We start from the raw sequence: 19,203 nt of genomic DNA, 5'->3' as shown, positions 1-19,203 counted from the left end.
CGCCCGCTGCTCCCCTCAGCAGTGTACTTCGGTCCTTCTGCCTGCTCTGCTTCCCGCTCTCGCTCTGGTGAATTCTCTCACCCTCCTGTGCTTCTGACTGTACCCAGTGCTGTATAAATCAATCAATCAATAAATAAATCTTAAAAAAAAAAAAAGTTTAAAAAAAAAAAAGAAAGAAACTTCTCCAAAGAGGAAATACAAATGGCCACCAGGCATATGAAAAAATGTTCAACGTCACTTGCAATCAGGGTAATGCAAATCAAAACTACAATGAGATACCATCTCACACCAGTGAGAATGGCACATATTAAAAAAAACTAGCAACAACAAATGTTGGCAAGGATGTGGAGAGAAAAGAACTCTCCTGCACTGTTGGTGGGAGTGCAAACTGATCCAACCACTATGGAAAGCTGTGTAGAGATTCCTCAACCTACTAAAGATAGCTTCCATATGATCCAGCAATTCCACTCCTAGGTATTTACCCAAAGGACACAGAAACATTAATTCCGAAGAGCACCTGCACCCCTATGTTTACAGCAGCACTATTTACAATAGCTAAGCTTTGGAAACACCCCAAATGCCCAAAAATAGATGACTGGATCAAGGAGATGTGGTACATATACACCATGGAATATTACTCAGCATTCAAAAAAGATAAACACATGCAATTTGCAGCAACATGGATGGAGCTGGAAGGGATCATGCTCAGTGAAATAAGCCAGAAAGAAAAAGAATGGTCTCACTCATAACAAGAATCTAGAAAACCTAAGTAAGGGACCAGGAAAAAGAATAACTATAATCAAAATCAACAAACAACTATGAACCAGAGACACACTTTGGCGGGGCAGGGTAGGGGCTGGGATAGGAGGGTTGGGGTCAAAATCAGGAGGTTGCAATTTTATGGGGAATATAAAAATTAAAATAAAACTTATTTGGAAAACATAAATGCATATATAATAAAAAAGGAAATGCAATCATGCTAAAAGGAAGAATCAACATTTACTGGGAGTTAAAATTATCTCACTGTGCCAAAATTTACCTTTACACACACATGTGTGCACTTGTACACCATTTTACTTAAAATTCTGCAACACTAGGTGGCCCATGTGTGCTTTGGTGGTGGGAGCACTATGGTAATAACATTTGAAAGGGAGTGAGTTTCTTACACTCCCAAAATGCAAACAATGATGTAAAGCAACATAACCTCAATTAAAAATATTTATATTTTCATCACAAAAAATGAATAAAATTCTGCAACAAATGCAAGGAGTAGGAACAGCTATTAATCATCTCAAAAATGAGAAAATAACGGTGAGTAAATGTTGCCACTGTCAAATGATTTGACCTTAGTAAATACATTTGGTTTGCATAAAGTAGTTTTCTAAATACACTGACAAAAATGATATGTAAATATCAGCCTTGTTTTCCAACCACACTATCTAAATATCTTCCTCCATTCCTCTTCAATCTCACTCTCCTTATTTTTCTTCATGACACAATTGCTAGAATGAATGTTCCACAAATGCAAAGACTATGCCCATGTTATTCATTGCTCTATCCCCAGCATTAACCCCCAAGCTTGGCATATAATGGATACCTAATAAATATAAATAGAAAAAATAATAATTACTATCTTACATGGTACTCAGTTTTGCATCCTTTGTATGACATCTATAAAACTGAGAGAATAATCTTATTTTATATCTTTTACAATAATTAGTTTCTACAACTCAGCCAGCAAAAGAATTAATATATATCTTTAAACTGATTTGAGTAACCATTTCACAGTCATAGAAGAACTTGGAAGACTGAGTTTACCATGTTAAACTAACACAGATAATTAACTTTCATTTATATCATGAAAAACATCATTGTTTGAGGCTGGCATTATAAAGACCAATGACTGTATTCAGCATTAACAAAGGACTAATACCATCATGACTAAGAACAGCACTGAAGTATGCAGGGGTGAATATTTGCCCCTTCACTGAATTCTACTGTCAGGGCACTCCTACGTCATGATTCCATTTCCTTTTATCTCCCTGCTCTCACTACTATCTCTGCTCTGCTTTAATCTTTCTTGCTATTATCTCTAATTTTTCCATCTTTGCCATATGGATCATCCTTCTCTCTTTAACATATTTAGAGGGCATATATCTTGAAAGCACAAGCGTGTGAGTGTGTGTACATATGTATATGTGTGCAAACACCTTTCCTGGACCCTGATTTCCCCAAAAAATATTCCTCTTTGACTTATTCTACCTCAACTCCCAAGTTCATATTCATTCCTACAGATCATGAAAATTACCACCACCAAATCAAACTGCCTTCCTTAGCTACCTCAGGGGTTAAGGTCTCTGCGCTATCAAGCTATCTCCAGCCACTGCAGCCTGAGTTTGATCCCTGGCCAGGGAGCTGATCCACATGGCACAGCAGACCTCTACTGTTTGGCCCACTGCTCCCCTCAGCAGTGTATTTCAGTAGATCTACCTGTTCTGTTCCCCACTCTGTCTCTGGTGAATCCTCTCACCCCCTGCACCTCTGGCCTATACCTCAGTTCTTGTAGGCACAAATAAATAAGTATGAATCTTTAAAAAAAAACAATAAAACAAATTAAAGATGAATCCTCCATGTTTAAATTGTCTCCTCTTGACCTCCATGATTCAGTGGGCTTGAATTTATTGGGCTTGAATTTTTATTTTTAAGGGAATAATAAAAAGCCAAATTATAAATACAACATTGGGTGCTTAGGAGAATTTTCTCCAGACTAGTTTCTGGTTCTATATATTTCAAATTATGTTTGGCTTCTCCTACCCATATACTTCTAGTATCAGCAGGTCATGATCATATCACCTAAGATCTCTGGCCTTGCATCTTCCTGTCACAACATTGAGTCAATACAATGAATACCAAAAGTATTCTTAGATTTCATCACTATAGCAGAACAGTTCCAAAGTGACAATGAACCACATAAATACATCCAATCAAACTAAATGTAAACCCAATTCAACTTTTCCTTAGGTGTATCCCCAAAATACCTGCAGTCATTTCAGTGATATCTACATGACATAAGGGTGAGTCAAGAAAGGAAAGTGATAGTAATTTTAACTTAAAATACCTTACTTTCAGAAACTCTACAGAAACAGATGGTCATGTGAACACCTTCTTTCCAAAGTCTTGGAAGAAATTTATATAAGTGAGTGGCCTTGGAGTTTAAGTTTAATTAGCTTCATAGTAAATCCTTCACATCCTACCACTCTGTTTTCTTCACTGACTCCTCTTTATCATGTCAATGAATAAATACAGGTACTTTCCATAATCTTTGCTTTTCTCCTAAAACCCTGCACAATACAGAATCATTTTGTCCTTGATTTACTAAATTCTATCTCCGCCATTCCCAAGCTTTAATTATGACATTCTAAGCAAATATTTCTCCCTTTAGAAATGTGTGACTATGGGCCTCCCTGGGGTTAAGGCGCAACCTATGAAGCTATCCACAGCCTCTGCAGCACAAGTTCAATCCCCCTGGCTGGCCAGGGAGCAACCCACATGGCATAGCAGACCTCTCCTGTCTCGCCCGCTGCTCCCCTCAGCAGTGTACTTTGGTCAATCTGCCTGTTTGTTCCCTACTCTGTCTCTGGTGAATCCTCTCACCTCCTCACCTCTGGCCTGTATCCCAGCTCTTGTATGCATAACTAAATAAATCTTAAAAAAAAAAAAAAGAAATGAGTGACTAGACTATCAACTCCATGGCCAAGGAGATATCAGTCTTGATTATCTCTAGAGCCTAAGTTCTCAGAAGCATATAGTAAGCCTTGATGGAAACATATTGACTAACTTCTAAGGTGTATGTGACCTCATTCTCTCTTTGCATGCTCCAAATCTGCAATCATCCAATCCCTACTGGTCTTTTCCACCTAGACAATTTCTGCCCCACAGAAAAAACATACAAATCCTACCACACTTGGAGTACTCATTTTAGCACTAAGGCAGATGTTTTAAACTCCAAGTATATAAACTTTATAGCAACTTTTAATAAAATTAAGGCACAATGAAATTATATGCCTTGATCAAGAAAAATCTACATTATTCCACATTTAATAGCTTCCCTCTTAAAAAATGTCTATGGCTCATCAACATACAGATCTAACTTTAATAACTTGTCTGGAATCACACTCAGTGCCCTACATAAAGGTCACCATAATTAGAAATGCAGAGGCTATTGCTAGTTATTAGACATAAGCAAATAAAACACTTTTGAGAAACAAAATAAGACTAAATGTCAGTAACAAATAACTAGATGATAAGTATGTACACATACATATGTCAAAGTCTGTATACAGAAAGTGCAACACATAGTACATATCCAATCATGCAGTGCTGCTCCACTGAGAGACCTTATTGTAAAACATACTACTAAAACAAAAGAGTTCCCAAGCAAATGGACAAACTGCTGACATAAGCGTGGCACTGACGTATCTATTTGCCTTCAGTTGCTAGGATTCAGTGTGCCCATTTTCCTCTAAGCTTTAAAACATGCAACTCTGGTAATTATGAAGATTTCATAGTTAAAAGATTGATGGACTGCTCGGTACAGGGAAATGTTTTAAATTTAAACCTCTAGTTTTTTTAAAATCATTCATGTTTTCCCAATGGTAAAAAACAAATGTAAGTGAAAGTTTTCATTTCTTTACCAAAAACAACAAAACCAATTTCAATAACATGAAATGAAAAGGAAAACTTCATAATTCCAAGTTACTATCACAGAACAAATATTCGAAGAAAAACGTAAAAAGGGAATATTTCCTATCCAAACACTTTTTGAATCTGTATAATAGAAATCTATATTATTTTGCATAGTTAAAAAAGGGAAATTAATGGTGATGAGAGTTCCTAATGTTTCAATTAGCATCCATTTTACCCTTAGAATTATAATCATAAGGTTATATGCAAACCAATTAGTTAACTAACAAATAAACTGAATTGTATGCCACTGACAGGATCTGAGAAGAGGCAACAGCAATCTGTTAGGTAAATAATAAATTGATCCTTATGATAATGAAATGATAATCAAAATACAGCCGTTTTTCATAGTTGTAAACAAGTTCTTTATATGTAGAAGAAAAAGAATAAAAATTATTTTGGGGGCCTCCCTGGTGGCATAGGGATTAAAGTCTCACACTATGAAGCTCTCCCCAGCCACTGCAGCACAAGTTCGATCCTTGGCCAGGTAGCTAACCCTCATGGCGCAGCAGACCTCTCCTGTCTTACCTGCTGCTCCCCTCAGCAGTGTATTTCAGCAGATCTGCCTGTTTTGCTCCCTAGTCTGTCTCTGGTGAATCCTCTCACCCCCCACACCTCTGGCTTACACCCCAGTTCTTGTATGCATAAATAAGAAAAAGAAAATTAAAAACGAAAAGATTTTGAAAAAAAAAGTTGGAAGATTCACATTACACAATTTACAGTAATCAAGGCAGTGTAGTTATGGCAAAGAGAAAGACACATTTATTAGTGGGACAGAAACAAATCCACATAAAGAAGACAAAATGCTTTCTGACAAACATACTAATGCCATTCATTGAAGAAAGGAGATTTTTTATAACAAATGACATTAGAACAACTATGTAGGGAAAAAATGAACCTAAACTTAACACTGCAAACAAAAATCAGCTCAAAATAAATCCACAGGTAAAACATAAAACTATAAAGGTTTTTTAAAAAAATCATGAGAAGATCTTCACGGCCTGGTGTTAGGGAAAGACTTTTTAAACATGTCATCAAAAGCATAAACTGTAAAAGAAAAAATAAATTGAACTTTATCAAAATTACAATCTTCTGTTCTCTGAAAAACACTACTGATGGGGAGAAAACATTTGTAAATCACATTATCAACAAAAGATTTGAAGACTTATATCCACACTTCACCAAAAAGAATATACAGTTGCAAATAAATCCATGAAAAGATATCAAAAAATTGGGCCTCCCCGGTGGCACAGCAGTTGAGCGCTGGGTTGCGAAGCTGCCCGCAGCCTCTGCAGCGCTGGTTCAATCCCCGGCTGTTCCCCGGCCACTGGAGGAGGGTCCCACATGGTGCGCAGACCTCTCCTGCAGCCCGCTGCTCCCCTCAGCAGTGTACTTCGGTCCTTCTGCCTGCTCTGCTCCCCGCTCTGGCTCTGGTGAATTCTCTCACCCTCCCGTGCTTCTGACTGTACCCAGTGCTTGTATGTATAAATAAATAAATAAATCTTTAAAAAAATAAAAAGATATCAAAAAATCATTAGCAAATATGGAAATGTGAATTAAAACTATGAGATACCATTACATGCCTATTAGACTGATCAAAATAAAATACTAACAAAACCCAAGTACTGGTGTGGGTGTGAAGTTACTGGAACTTCACTGGTAAGACTGAAAAACAGCACAGCCACTAGAAAATAATCTGGCAGCTTCCAATAAAGTTTAACATATATTTACCACGTGACCCAGCAATCCTATTCTTAGATATTTACCTAGAGAATAAAAATTTGTGTTTTCACAAAAATCCTATACTGTATAATCAACAAAATGGAAATTTCTATTTATAGTCAACCAATAAATTCTACTTGTAGTCAACAAAACTGGAAAACCACCTAGATATCCTTCAACAAGTGAAGGATAAACTGGTAGGTTCAACCAATGAACTATTACTCAACAATAAAAAGGAATAAACCAAAGCATGCAATTTGGAATACAATTTTATCTCATTTTCACCAACCTGAGGCACGAATATACTTTCAAACATCCCCATTCTTTTCTTGAACACTTCCCTGGGCATGCAAGTCATTATCTCATGAGTTAACCCATTCCAACTCAAGCAATTTTACATGATCAAAACAACTCTCTCATATTAATCTAAAACCTGTTTACCTGTTACACACATTAGTGTTAGTTTGGATGCCAAAGTTGCTCATGAAAATAAGAAAATTAATCCCTATTTCATGTGGCAATCTTTCAAATATTTGAAGACAGCTATATCTTCTGATGCAAATTTTGTTTTTCTTTAAAGGCCAAATTTATTCAGAGTGTCTGCTGCACTCTGAGCTATCTAATTTATATGAATCACTCATTTAATCATTTTTCTAGTTCTATGATAAAGCAACTAAGATAGCTTACTTTACAAATGAGAAAACTGAGGCCTAGATTAGGTAACTTGCCTAAAGTCATGAAGCTGGAAAGTGGTGGTGCCAGATTTCAAAGGCAGACAGCTTCACCTCAGAGTCTACATCCTGAATTGGAAGCTTCACTCTAAATGACTCAGGATCCTTCTGCTATTTAGTTTAGGTCACTGTGTAAATCACTCTGATCACAATGTTAAAGCAAAAAAACATGACCCATTATCTTCTACTTAGAGATGAAGGCGATGTTTATTCTTATGCATTTATAAAAAGTATGATATAATACAACACTTAATAAAAGGAAAAGCAGTGTAAAAATTAGCATTTCTCTTCAAATACTAACCTATCTTTTCATTTTCATGGCCTATTGTTCTTTATTCAGCATACACTTCCAACTATCTGAAACACTTTCTAGCTTTTGAACACTATTTCAACACTCCCCTACCTCTGTTTACACTATTCTCTCTTCCTAAGTGATCATTTCTTCACTTCTGCAGAAATTGATACAGTCTTTTTGTGTCCTCAAAAAGCCACTTGTGCTGGGTATAGTTCATCTGCCTCTCCAGATCCATTTTCACTCTTCTTTCCTCTGTTCTGTGTCCCAGGAATCAGTACTGAATAGACTTATCATAGGTAAGTATCCTTTGCCTGTCTTCAGGTAGAGTCAGCCAATGGCAGACACTGGCAGGAGAATAAAAGGCAGGAAGAGAGTGAGTTTGAGGTATTTACTCCCCTGCTCTCACAAAAAGTCCTATCTGGTTAGCAATGTCCCTCTACCACAGGCTAAAACTTAAAAGCACCTGTCAACTGGACCTTTATATATTCCTGCTATAAGTGAAACCATCCGATATTTTTCTTTTTCTTTCTGGCTTATTTCACTGAGCATAATTCCTTCTACCTCCATCCATGTTGCTGAGAATGGCATGAGTTTATCTTTTTTGATTGCTTAATAATATTCCATTGTGTATATATACCACATCTTCTTGATCCAGTCATCTATTTTGGGGCCTTTAGGTTGTTTCCAGATTTTACCTATTGTAAATAGTGCTGCAATAAACATAGGGGTACAGGTGAATCAATGTTTTTGTGTCCTTTGGGTAAATCCCTAGGAATGTAATTGCCAGCAGACCCCAAGTTTTCTGATGGAAAAAGGTTTTATTCATCTTTGAATCTCCCAAATCATTAACTACTTGCCTACAGCACTAAATGTTTCAAGAAAAAATGGAAAAAATAACATTGAAACATCAAAAGAGGAATACTTCACAACACAGAAAATGATATAAAACGCAAATTTTAGTTTTGTTCAAAACCTTTGTGTACATTCCCAGACACAGGATATCAACTGGGAGAGAAAATGAGGGAGTCACCAGGGTACAAGAAATGTCCCTCATTTTCATCTGAGTTATGTTATATGTGTGTATACATATAAATGTATGCTATATGTGTGTAAACAAATTTAAAAATGTATAACATAAAATGTTACTTGTGTGTATACAAATGTTATATGTATGTAGACAAATGTAAAAGTTATGTTATATGTGCATATACAAATGCATATACAAATGTGAAGGTAAAATACTATATGGTTCCATCTATATGAAAATTTAAAGTCATCAAATTTATAGAAACAGAATATCTACAGACTTAATATATCTTCACTTTACAGGATGTACAGTGTATCTATATCTGATTGCTCATGTTGAACCATTATGGTGAACATCTCATTTATCTATAGAGTTTTTCCCCCATGTAGCATTATTTTTAATAGTCAAAATTTGAAACAATCTAAATATTTATTACAGCACAGTGGATAAATCAACTGAGTGTTCATGTAATAGAATACTACAGCCTACAGGACAAGAAAAGGAGGTATTTACAGTCACATGGCTGAATCTTACAAACAATATTAAAAGAAGATGCCAAATGGAAAGAATACAATCTTAACTATACTGCTGTCTTTGCAGGATGTACAGCCCAAACCCTTTCTTTTGTCAATTCTTCACGAATTTATTGTTTCTTAGTCTACAAGGTATAAAAGCTTCCTGTTTTGATCACATCTTTGAGTATATTTTTATTTTTTTAAAGATTTTTTAAATTTATTTATGCATAGAAGAACTGGGGTACAGGCCAGAGGTGCAGAGGGTAAGAGGACAGAGGGGGAAGCAGAACAGGCGGATCTACTGAAATACTGAGGGGAGCAGCAGGGGAGACAGGAGAGGTCTCCCCTACAGGCACCATATCATGTAAGGTAGCTCCTGGCTGAGGATCGAACGCATGCTGCAATGGCTGGCTATAGCTTGGTAGCGCTGAGACTTTAATCCTTATGCCACCAGGGAGGCCCTGAATATGGTTTTAGTTTCATCAGAGTTAACATATATTTACAAATTATTTATCATTTTAGTATTTCTGAGATCTGGCATATGTAAGACACAATTTATAAATATATATGAACTTGGAATAAGCTAATTTTTCATTATTTCCTACCCGTAACTCTTTAGACATTTGAAATTGCTCTCATACACCTTTTTGTTGTTCCTTTAATAAGTAATTCCATCCAATTCAAAATGTTCTATTCTCCATACATGTGAAATTGACAAATCTACCAGCAAAGTGAAATTTTTAACACTCTCTCTAGTTACTGATGGGTCAGAAAGATACAAAAATCAATAAGGACAATGAAGACATGACGAGACCATTTTACCACCTTTTACCTACAATCTTCCAGCTAACAAATATTGTACCTAACAATTGAAAAATACATGTCATTTTCAAGCACATAATACATTTATTAAAACCATGTTAGGCCACATTTCTTGGCCACAGGTAATTGAATAAGAAATCAACACCATGAAATAACTAGAAAATCTGCAGATGATTAGCATTTTTTTTTTATTTCTAAGCACAACATGTTAGTTAAAAGGGAAAATTAAAATTAGAAAGTGCTTAGGACTGAACCATAACAATACAACACATTAAAACTTGTGAGATTCAGGGTCTCCCTGGTGGCGCAAGGGGTTAAGCACAGCACTGTGAAGCTCTCTGAAGCCTCTGCAGCATGAGTTCAATCCCCGGCTGGCCAGAGGGCTACCCACATAGTGCAGCAGACCTCTCCTGTCTTGCCTGCTATTCCCTACATCAGTGTATTTCAGTAGATCCACTTATTCTGCTCCCCACTCTCTCTGATGAATCCTCTCACCTACCCCCCACCCGCCACCCCCCACCGCACCTCTGGGCTATACCCTAGTTCTTGTATGCATAAGTAAATAAATCTTTAAAAAAATAAAACAAAACCTCGAGAGATTCAACTAAAACAATATTTAGAGAGGAAAGTATAATCTTAAAAGCATACAATGAAAAAGCTAAAAATTAATGCTTTAGTTTCCCAAATACAAAGCCAGGAAAATAACAAGAAAGAAACTCAAAGAAATACTAACCTATATTTCAGCCAACATAAATAAAATAGGAAACAAGCAGCGTGAGTTCAATCCCTGGCCAGGGAGATTCCCACATGGCGAGGCAGACCAATCCTGTCTCGCCCGCTGCTCCCCTCAGCAGTGTACTTCAGTCCGTCTGCCTGTTCTGCTCCCTGTTCTGTCTCTGGTGAATTCTCTTGCCCTCCCTCACCTCTGGTCTGTGCCCCAGTGCTTGTATAAATTAATAAATCTTTAAAAAAAATTGTATTGCCATTTATCCATATGGATAAAAAAATGAGACTGCATCTCTACATTCTTCACACATATAACCCAATGCTATATGGTCAAAAAGCACTTGAAAGGCAAAACTTTAAAAAGAAATACCATTTCATAGGCCTCCCCGGTGGCGCAGCGGTTGAGCGCCGGGTTGCGAAGCTGCCGCAGCTGGTTCAATCCCTGGCTGCTCCCCGGCCACTGGAGGAGGGTCCCACATGGTGTGCAGACCTCTCCTGCCGCCCGCTGCTCCCCTCAGCAGTGTACTTCGGTCCTTCTGCCTGTTCTGCTCCCTGCTCTGACTCTGGTGAATTCTCTCACCCTCCCGCGCTTCTGACTGTACCCAGTCAGAAGTAAATAAATAAATAAATAAATAAATCTTTTAAAAAAAAAAAAAGAAATACCATTTCATAACTACTAGTCTAACAAAAATTAAAGTCAGAAAATAGGAATCATTTGTTTGAGACCATTTTTATAGACTGCTATAGCAAAAGCAAAAATGCTGCAACCATATTTAACAGCAATTCAACTTTTCATAGTATCCTAGTTTTGAATATGAGCATACCTTGCAACTCAACAATTCTACCTCTAGATGCACACATACACCAAGAGACATTTACAATAATTTTCATAGTAGCACTGCACATAATAGGCAAAAGAAATGAAAATCACTCAACGGTCCATGAACAGTGGAATGGATAAATTTTACTATCATTATACAGTGAACTATTATATGGTATTGAAAAAAGAAAAACAACAGGGCCTCCCTGGTGGTGCAAGGGGTTAAGGCGCAACCTACGAAGCTATCTGCAGCCACTGTAGCACATTCAATCCCTGGCCAGGGAGCTACTCACATGACACAGGAGACCTCTCCTGTCTCACCTGCTGCTCCCCTTAACAGTGTATTTCAGTCAATCTGCCTGTTCTGCTCCCCACTCTGTCTCTGGGGAATCCTCTCACCCCCCACACCTCTGGCCTGTACCCCAGTTGTTGTATGCATAAATAAATAAATTATTAAAAAACAAAGAAAAAAGAAAAAAAAACTACTAGTATCCATTTCAATATGGAATCTCAGGAGACATCAAGCAAAAAAAAGTTAGAAAAAAATTCACATATGTACCGGATGGTCTCACTCATAGCAGGAATCTAGAAAACTTAAATAAGGGACCAGGAAAATGAATATAAGAAAGTGAAAATCAAAATCAACAAAAAAACTATGAACCAGAGACACTTTTTGGGGGTGGGGGGCGGGAGGGGAAGGATTGGGGTCAGAATGGGGCGTTTGCAATTGTATGGGGGAATATAAAAATAAAATTTAATATTTAAAAAAAAATAAAATAAAATAAAATAAAAAAAAAAGAAAAAAAAAATTCACATATGATTCGATTTAAAGATCAAAAGCAAGCAATACTAACAACGTTATTTAGAAGTACATTCATGGGGGTTATAATTATAAAAATGAATAAGGGAATGAATAACAAAAAATAATGATGATAGAACCATTATCTCTGGGGCAGAAAGAAAGGAAAGTAAAAGAGGTTACAAGAATTCAAAGGAAATGAGCTGAGAATACATAACTTTCTTTTTTTGTTCTATTTTCTTCTGTAAGCCATATAAAAGTATACCTGTGTACAGACTTTTATATACGACAATTCTCATTAAAATGTAAATACTATGTAAATTTAAGTCAAACAATATACTGTAGATGGTAGAGGAGGGAAAAATCTATAAAAATAAGATACCTGCTAGATGAATCAATACTGGAGAGAAAATTCTAGGTTCAAAATGAAAAAAGAAAAAAGAAAAATACATTCCTCTGCACCAAGTTCAACAGCAGGCTTCTAACAATCACTCAAATATACATGAATCAGCTTATTAAAAAAAATCCAATGTTGTAAACCGTCAGGAATTACACACAGACAGAACTCAGCTCTCCTAAAGTTTTGCGTGGCTAACACAATTGTTTGGTTTCTTTTGTTTATGTTTTATGTTTCTTTTGTTTTGTTTATGTTGCCTGTAAGTAGGCAATAGTCAATTCGCTTCCATTCTTCTTACCCTCTCCCCTTCTTCCTCACCTCTAAGGTGCTTGAGCTTGAGCCGGCTGCACCCTTCAAGTCACCCTGAGATAACTACACTGGGTACACTAGGTTTATCTTTAGTCATTATGAACACTGTGATCTTCAAAGTCCCTTCTATCTCTCCCACGTTTATCCCAACCTCCTATAATGAGGCACATCATTCGCCACCTAGGAACTGTCTTAGAAAACTGTGCCTACAGGTACATAAGCTATTTAGTGAAAGCACAAATGGACTAGGAGTCAAACCTATATTCTCGTCCCTGTGTTCCAACACCTCCTTGCTTAACCTGGAAATGGTGTTTTTTTCTCACTGGAGTTGAATTTCTTCCTATACAATGAGCATAGTTCAATTAAATAAACTCTTAATCTCTTTTATATCTATGCAAACAGTTATGTTGATTTTAAAATAAACTTTTTTTCAGCAAATATAGATTCATCCTGCTTGGGATGGAGTCTAGAAGGCATGGGAATGTTCTAGGAACACAAGCTTACTGAATAACTGAAAGAGGGGAAGGAAAGAGAATCAGAGACGGGCCTGCCACTGAGGAAGAGGAAAAGTCTGAGGACGAGTTTCACAGTTTCACGTATAGCTGGCCCTGTCTGCCTTCCACGCAGACTGAGAAACATAAACTGTGGACATGTTACTATTTTGGTGATATAATGAAAATACTCTATTGCACAGCATCACTGCTTCATATCATTTGTCAACTTATATTTGTATATATGGTCAACTGTACTATAAGGTGTTTGGTTCTCAACTTACACATTAATTTAAATATCACACTACTGTCTAAATGCCATCTTATTTATTCCTTAAAGGAGATTTCGACCAGGTAAATGATAAAAGCAGAAGGAAAAAAAAAAAATATATAAGTTGAAAATAAGCAGTCCTCAAATAGAGAACTAGAACCAAGGATGGAGGAAGGGAGGGAGTGTTCCATAATCATAGGTGGCTTTTAAAAAACAAAACAGGACCTCCCCAGTGGTGCAGTGGTTGAGCGCTGGACTGCGAAGCTGCCTGCAGCCTCTGCAGCGCAGGTTCGATCCCCCGCCGCCAGGCAAGGGTCCCCATGGTGCGCAGACCTCTCCTGCTGCCCGCTGCTCTCCTCAGCAGTGTATTGTCAGTCGGTCTGCTCTGCTCCCTGCTCCAGCTCTGGTGAATTCTCTCACCCTCCCGCGCTTCTGACTGTACCCAGTGCTTGTATAAATAAATAAATAAAATCTTTAAAAAAAAAAAAAAAAAAAGACCTGTCTTTCCCACATCCAGAAAACTAAGGAAAAAACAAAAAACAAAAAAGAGCTAAAAGCAAGTTAAGTAGGACATGGCAAACAAGGCATAAATTTGACCCTGTGAACAACCAAAAGCCATAAGAGATTTTTAAAAGAGTGAGTCTTTTGACCAAATCTGTGTTTCTGAAGGATAACTGATGGCAGAGTACCTACAATATTTACAAAACAGAGCATATTCTTACCTAGGTTGTATTTCACTACAAAATACTAATATAAAATTAGAATAAAACACTAATTTGAAATCATAAAATAAATTTCACAAAGACCACAGTATTCTTAGAGAAATGAACAGTAAGGTATGCCTTGCAAATTCCTTAGGGAAATAAATAATCACCTAAACTTTAAAATCTTTTTTTAAGTCTTCACACTACATGTGTATGTATACTTTTTTTCAAATAAAATTAACACTTTAAATTATATTTATGGTCCTTAAGGCCACAGAATTTTAAAATATTTACCTAACCATTTAGAAAACACTTAGCATTTTCTGTATAAAAAAATATCTCACAGGCTAAGTTACACCTTTCAAAACCTCATTTACCTAGGCTATTTACCTAGCCTATTATATACAAAATAATCTGGATGAAAAGCTGAAAACTACATTGTAGAATAGACAATTAAAATGGTATAGACAAGTAGTTTGTTAAGTTCTGAGTCAAACTTCAATGTAGAGAACAGGTTTTTATAATGTCCTATTAGTTTCATCTACCTCCTGATAAATTGCTAAATTCTAGTCAAGCTTCTATGTAATAGACAACAGATTTTTATAACTTCCTATTAGTCTCATCTGTCTCCATATACTACAAACTTAGTGCCTCTTTCCATTCCACCAAGACAGAACATAGTCAACAGTAACCAGATTTAAAATTTAAATCCCTTACACTCTTTGCTAAGAAAAAAAAAAAATAGTTAAGAATAGACACATACATAGCATTGACAGCAAATAAGATAAATCTAATTACGAAAATCAAATATTTTACAAACATATACCATTAATTTTCAACACAGAGCCTAGCATAATACCCCAAGAGTTAAGAATTACGTTAGATGTTAATAAAAATGTTTAAACCCTTACAGAAAGTAAAGTGTAATAATTGTGTTATCGATCCAAAAATGAATATTTCTCTCTACTACAAAAATACAAAATATTTGCTTATCTTTTCCAGTTATTACACCTTAAAAAATTAAAGGCCAGCAGTGTCAACATCACAGATAAGTAAATCTACAAGAACTACTAACTTGTAATGTTTTATTTATACTTCACAAAAAGTGTAAACAAACTAAAAGAAGTAAAGTCTAAATCTGGAAGCTATCATAGAATTCATCTACTGGGATACCCTGATTCGACACAATATGGACACTCAGAAACATTGACTTTTCCAAGATTACAGAGTAAAACCAAGACTTTTACCCTCGAACTGCTGCCTATGAACCCAGAGCATTTCCCCCTATATCAAGTTCTATCCACAATCTTTTTGTGCTCCTTCACTTTCTGAAACAAGAAAGTGATCTTACAATGTGATAGACAAAACAGAGCACTTCCATAAAAGTGCCAGTTTCCTCTCAATTTCTTTTAATATAAAATACATGCAAACAAAAACCACAGATCCATGGTTAAACTTCAGGAACATGAATAAGTAGAAAGTATTATTATAATCACTGTTAAATTAAAAGTATCTAGTAACTTCTAGTAATACAAAAATAGCATGACACTGATCATTAGGTAGCCATTCTAAAACCTTGAACTATTATATGTTTAAGACAATCAAAATGCTCCTATTCATAGTTGAATGTAAATAAGAGTTTTCTCCACTAGGAAAATACGCCCCTTTCAAAAGTACAAATTTTATTTTCCTCTAATACAACTAATAAAAAGATAGCTAGCGTAACAACACTGCATCTAGTTAAAGGTTGTGATGGAAAGAGCATCAGACTAGGATTAAGACCAGGAATTTTCAATTTACAAGGCAACAGTCATAACTGACTACACAACATTCAATTAAAATATGTTAAACTATAGTGCCGTGAAGTTCAGGAAAACTGTCCCAAATGCGATAAAACTGCTAAGATGTTTTTCCAGCATTAAGAAATGCAATCTCTTTACACAGAGTCAATCATGAAATGCTATTCTAATCTATGAAAATAGCTGATACTACTTTGCTCCATAGTGAATGCTTTCAAAGCAATCTTTCTCCTGATACATGTTTTTCTAAGTACTGTCTATTAGCAGTAGCAGCAGACTGAGAAAACAAAAGACTTACCACTTTTGAACAGTTTTTCAAGCATGTGGCCAAATGACTAGAGACCACAAAACAGCTACTCAAAACACTTTTCAGGAAGCAAAGTGCTGTCTCAGTGGAGCATTATGCAGCAACGTTAAGCATTTTGTAGATTATTTGAAGAGAAGGGGAAAAATAAGGGAGCCTCAGACGTAAAAGAAACTTTTCTTTCAAATATACTTAGGGGGTCCCAGTGTAAAACATCGTGTTATTCAGAAAGTTTGAAAACCAAGAGAATATACATAGACTACTACTCTCAAACAAAACCTCTACCTTCATTCACCCTTCTAGCTGCTCAGACTACAGCACTGAAAGCTGAAACTTCTACGTTCAAATCCCAATGCTTCCGCTTACTAGAGGTGTGAAGTTGGGTGATCTCTATTAGCTTTAATTTGCTCATCCCTAAATTGAAGTTAATGTCATGCACCATACAGGGGTTTGTAAGGACTGAAGACAATATACACAAAGTGTTTTGCATTGAGTAAATGTTCAATGAATAGTAGTTATTGAGTTTCTGGGTGATGCAGAACAGGTAACATTTGCTAGGCTATATAAAGGTACAAACTCATCCCCTGAGGATGATTTCAATTTCTTAAAAACAAAAACATACAAATCTACAGGGAGAAATGGAAATGCTTTTGGTAACTTTCCAAACATTACCAAGTTTAAAGGTTAAATTATTACAACATTCTCCTAATTATGCAACAAATACACAAGACATGAGTTAGTCTGTAAAACACTGTATTAGCCTATATGGCTAAAATTCGGGGCGGGGGGTGGCGGTGAGAGAAGAGAAACCTCTTAAAAATTACTTCCAAAAGTCTTCTCATCTTAATTAGCAAGTCTCAGTTCCAACGCTGATCATTGTGAGAGCTCAGAAACCTCCTTTCAACTACCAAAAATAATGAAACCACACTGATTAAAATTCATATACACAGTCACTCATTCTAATAGTTGTATGTTATCTTTGGGGAGACATCAGCATTACCAAGGCAAGAGATAAGTGGCACCAAAGAGAACCCCATCAGAGTATGCCCGCGTGGGAGCAGTCACTCTATCAATATTAAATCGCAAACTAAGTTCGCATCTGAGAACTCGTGTGTTGCACAAAGTCTTTTAAAGGTGCAATATGATTAGCCTATTTCATTTCTAGTAAAGATAAAGGACAGTGCACTCTTCTTTAAAAAAAAAAAAAAAAGGCTTCTTGTACTTAGGCGTTCTTTCCAGAATAAAACTTTTTTTCACCCTGGAAATTAACATGCTTTCAAGTATGCCAATTCAACTGGGGGCTTGAAGCCATAAAACCGCGCTCGCTTCGCTACAAACCTTGCTTTCTGGCGACCTACCTGCTCTCTGGAAATGCAAGGCAGCGAAGGTCTCCTGAACATTTTGCAACCTCCAGAGTAACTGGCTGAACTTTCTCCGAACGACACGCAGCTCGACCTCCTGCGGGGTCTGATCACAGGCACTTTTTCCTCCCCGGCTGCGGACAGCCGAGGATGATGAGGCGCTTCCCTGAGGTGAAAGAAGTGATCCAACCCCAGGGCCAGCAGGCAGCCGGCGCCCCCGACCAGGCAGGAGAGCAGCGGCCGGAGGGCAGCGGGCAGCGCCCCGAGGCTGGTGAAGGAGACCCACCAGACGAAGCTGGAGAAGAGCAGCACCACGGAGCTGTGCTGGAGCCTCCCGGGCCACGCGAGCATCAGCAAGCCCACGAGGCTCAGCACCAAGAACAACCTGCCCGCCACCGCCGTGGGCGAAGGGGGCGCGGGGGCCCCGGCGCGTCCGTCCCCCTCGGGCCAGGACCACCACGGCCACACCAACAGGTCCCCCAGGTAACAGCAGACGGGCAGCGCCAGGAGCCACCAGGAGTCGCCGCCGCCGCCCCGGCCCGGCCCGGGGCCCCGCGGGGTCCGGGCGAGGACGCAGGTGAGGAAGAAGAAGGCACAGGCGATGCTGAAGAGCGGGCTGAGGCTGTGCGAGCAGACGCGCAGCAGGGTCCGCAGCGCGGCGGCCCGTGCAGCCCAGCCCTCGCGCCCCGAGGCGAGCAGCAGGGCGAGGACAAAGGCGGCCAGGGCGCCCAGCAAGAGGCGCGCCCGGGAACAGGGGGAGCCGCGGCACGGCTGCCGGGGGAGGCCGGCGGCGGCAGCAGCAGCTCCACGTTGCAGAAGCGGCAGAGGTGAAAGAAGAAGCCGCGCGGCGGGTCCTGCCGCAGGGGGCTCACGCAGCTCTTCACGTAGCCGTTCCGCAGGCTCTCGGGGGGCGAGGCGGCCCGTCCGGCGGCGGCGGGCACCGCATGGCTTTGGCGTCTCGCTCGTCCCTCCTCATGGCCGGGACCCGGGGGGCCGCGGGACACAGCTCGCCCCGCGCGGGGCGCCGCGGCCGGACGCGCTCGCTCGGCCCCTGCCCCGGCGTTCCCGGGGCCCCCGCCTCCGCGGCGCGTCAGGGCTGTGCCCGGCGCCGCGGCCCGGGGTCCCCGCCGCGCGGACGGGGCAGCGGCAGGGTCCGCGACATGCCGGCTGCGGGGAGCGGCGGGAGGGGCTCCTTGTGCTGCGGCCGCCTCTCGGGACTGGAGACTCGGCGTCGCCTCCCAGCTCCCGCGGGCTGCAACAGTTACCTCACGGCCCCGGGCTGGTCCGTTGGGCGCGCGAGCTGAGGGCGGGCGGGCGCTCCTCCCCCGCCGCTGCCCCGGCCGGGCGCGCGCCCCGCCCGCAGCTCG

At 39.1% G+C, this 19,203-nt stretch overlaps 1 protein-coding gene across 1 annotated transcript in view; it reads right to left on the bottom strand.

Annotated features, from left to right (window-relative positions):
- The window catches only part of PDE3B (phosphodiesterase 3B), a 110,935-nt gene extending 92,117 nt beyond the window's left edge, over positions 1–18,818 (bottom strand). Inside the window, 3 exon segments of the mRNA XM_037522706.2 lie at positions 17,834–18,612; positions 18,615–18,755; positions 18,758–18,818. Coding sequence (XP_037378603.1) covers positions 17,834–18,612; positions 18,615–18,755; positions 18,758–18,812 — 975 coding nt within the window. The 5' untranslated portion in view covers positions 18,813–18,818.
- Positions 18,819–19,203: the final 385 nt, after the last annotated feature.

The sequence above is a fragment of the Talpa occidentalis genome, unplaced genomic scaffold (genome assembly GCF_014898055.3).
Source record: "Talpa occidentalis isolate TD23 unplaced genomic scaffold, MPIMG_talOcc4v2.1 talOcc4.3, whole genome shotgun sequence".
NCBI classification, from domain to species: Eukaryota; Metazoa; Chordata; class Mammalia; order Eulipotyphla; family Talpidae; genus Talpa; species Talpa occidentalis.
Note: the sequence above shows the minus strand (reverse complement) of the source record. Positions and strands in the feature narration are given on the sequence as shown.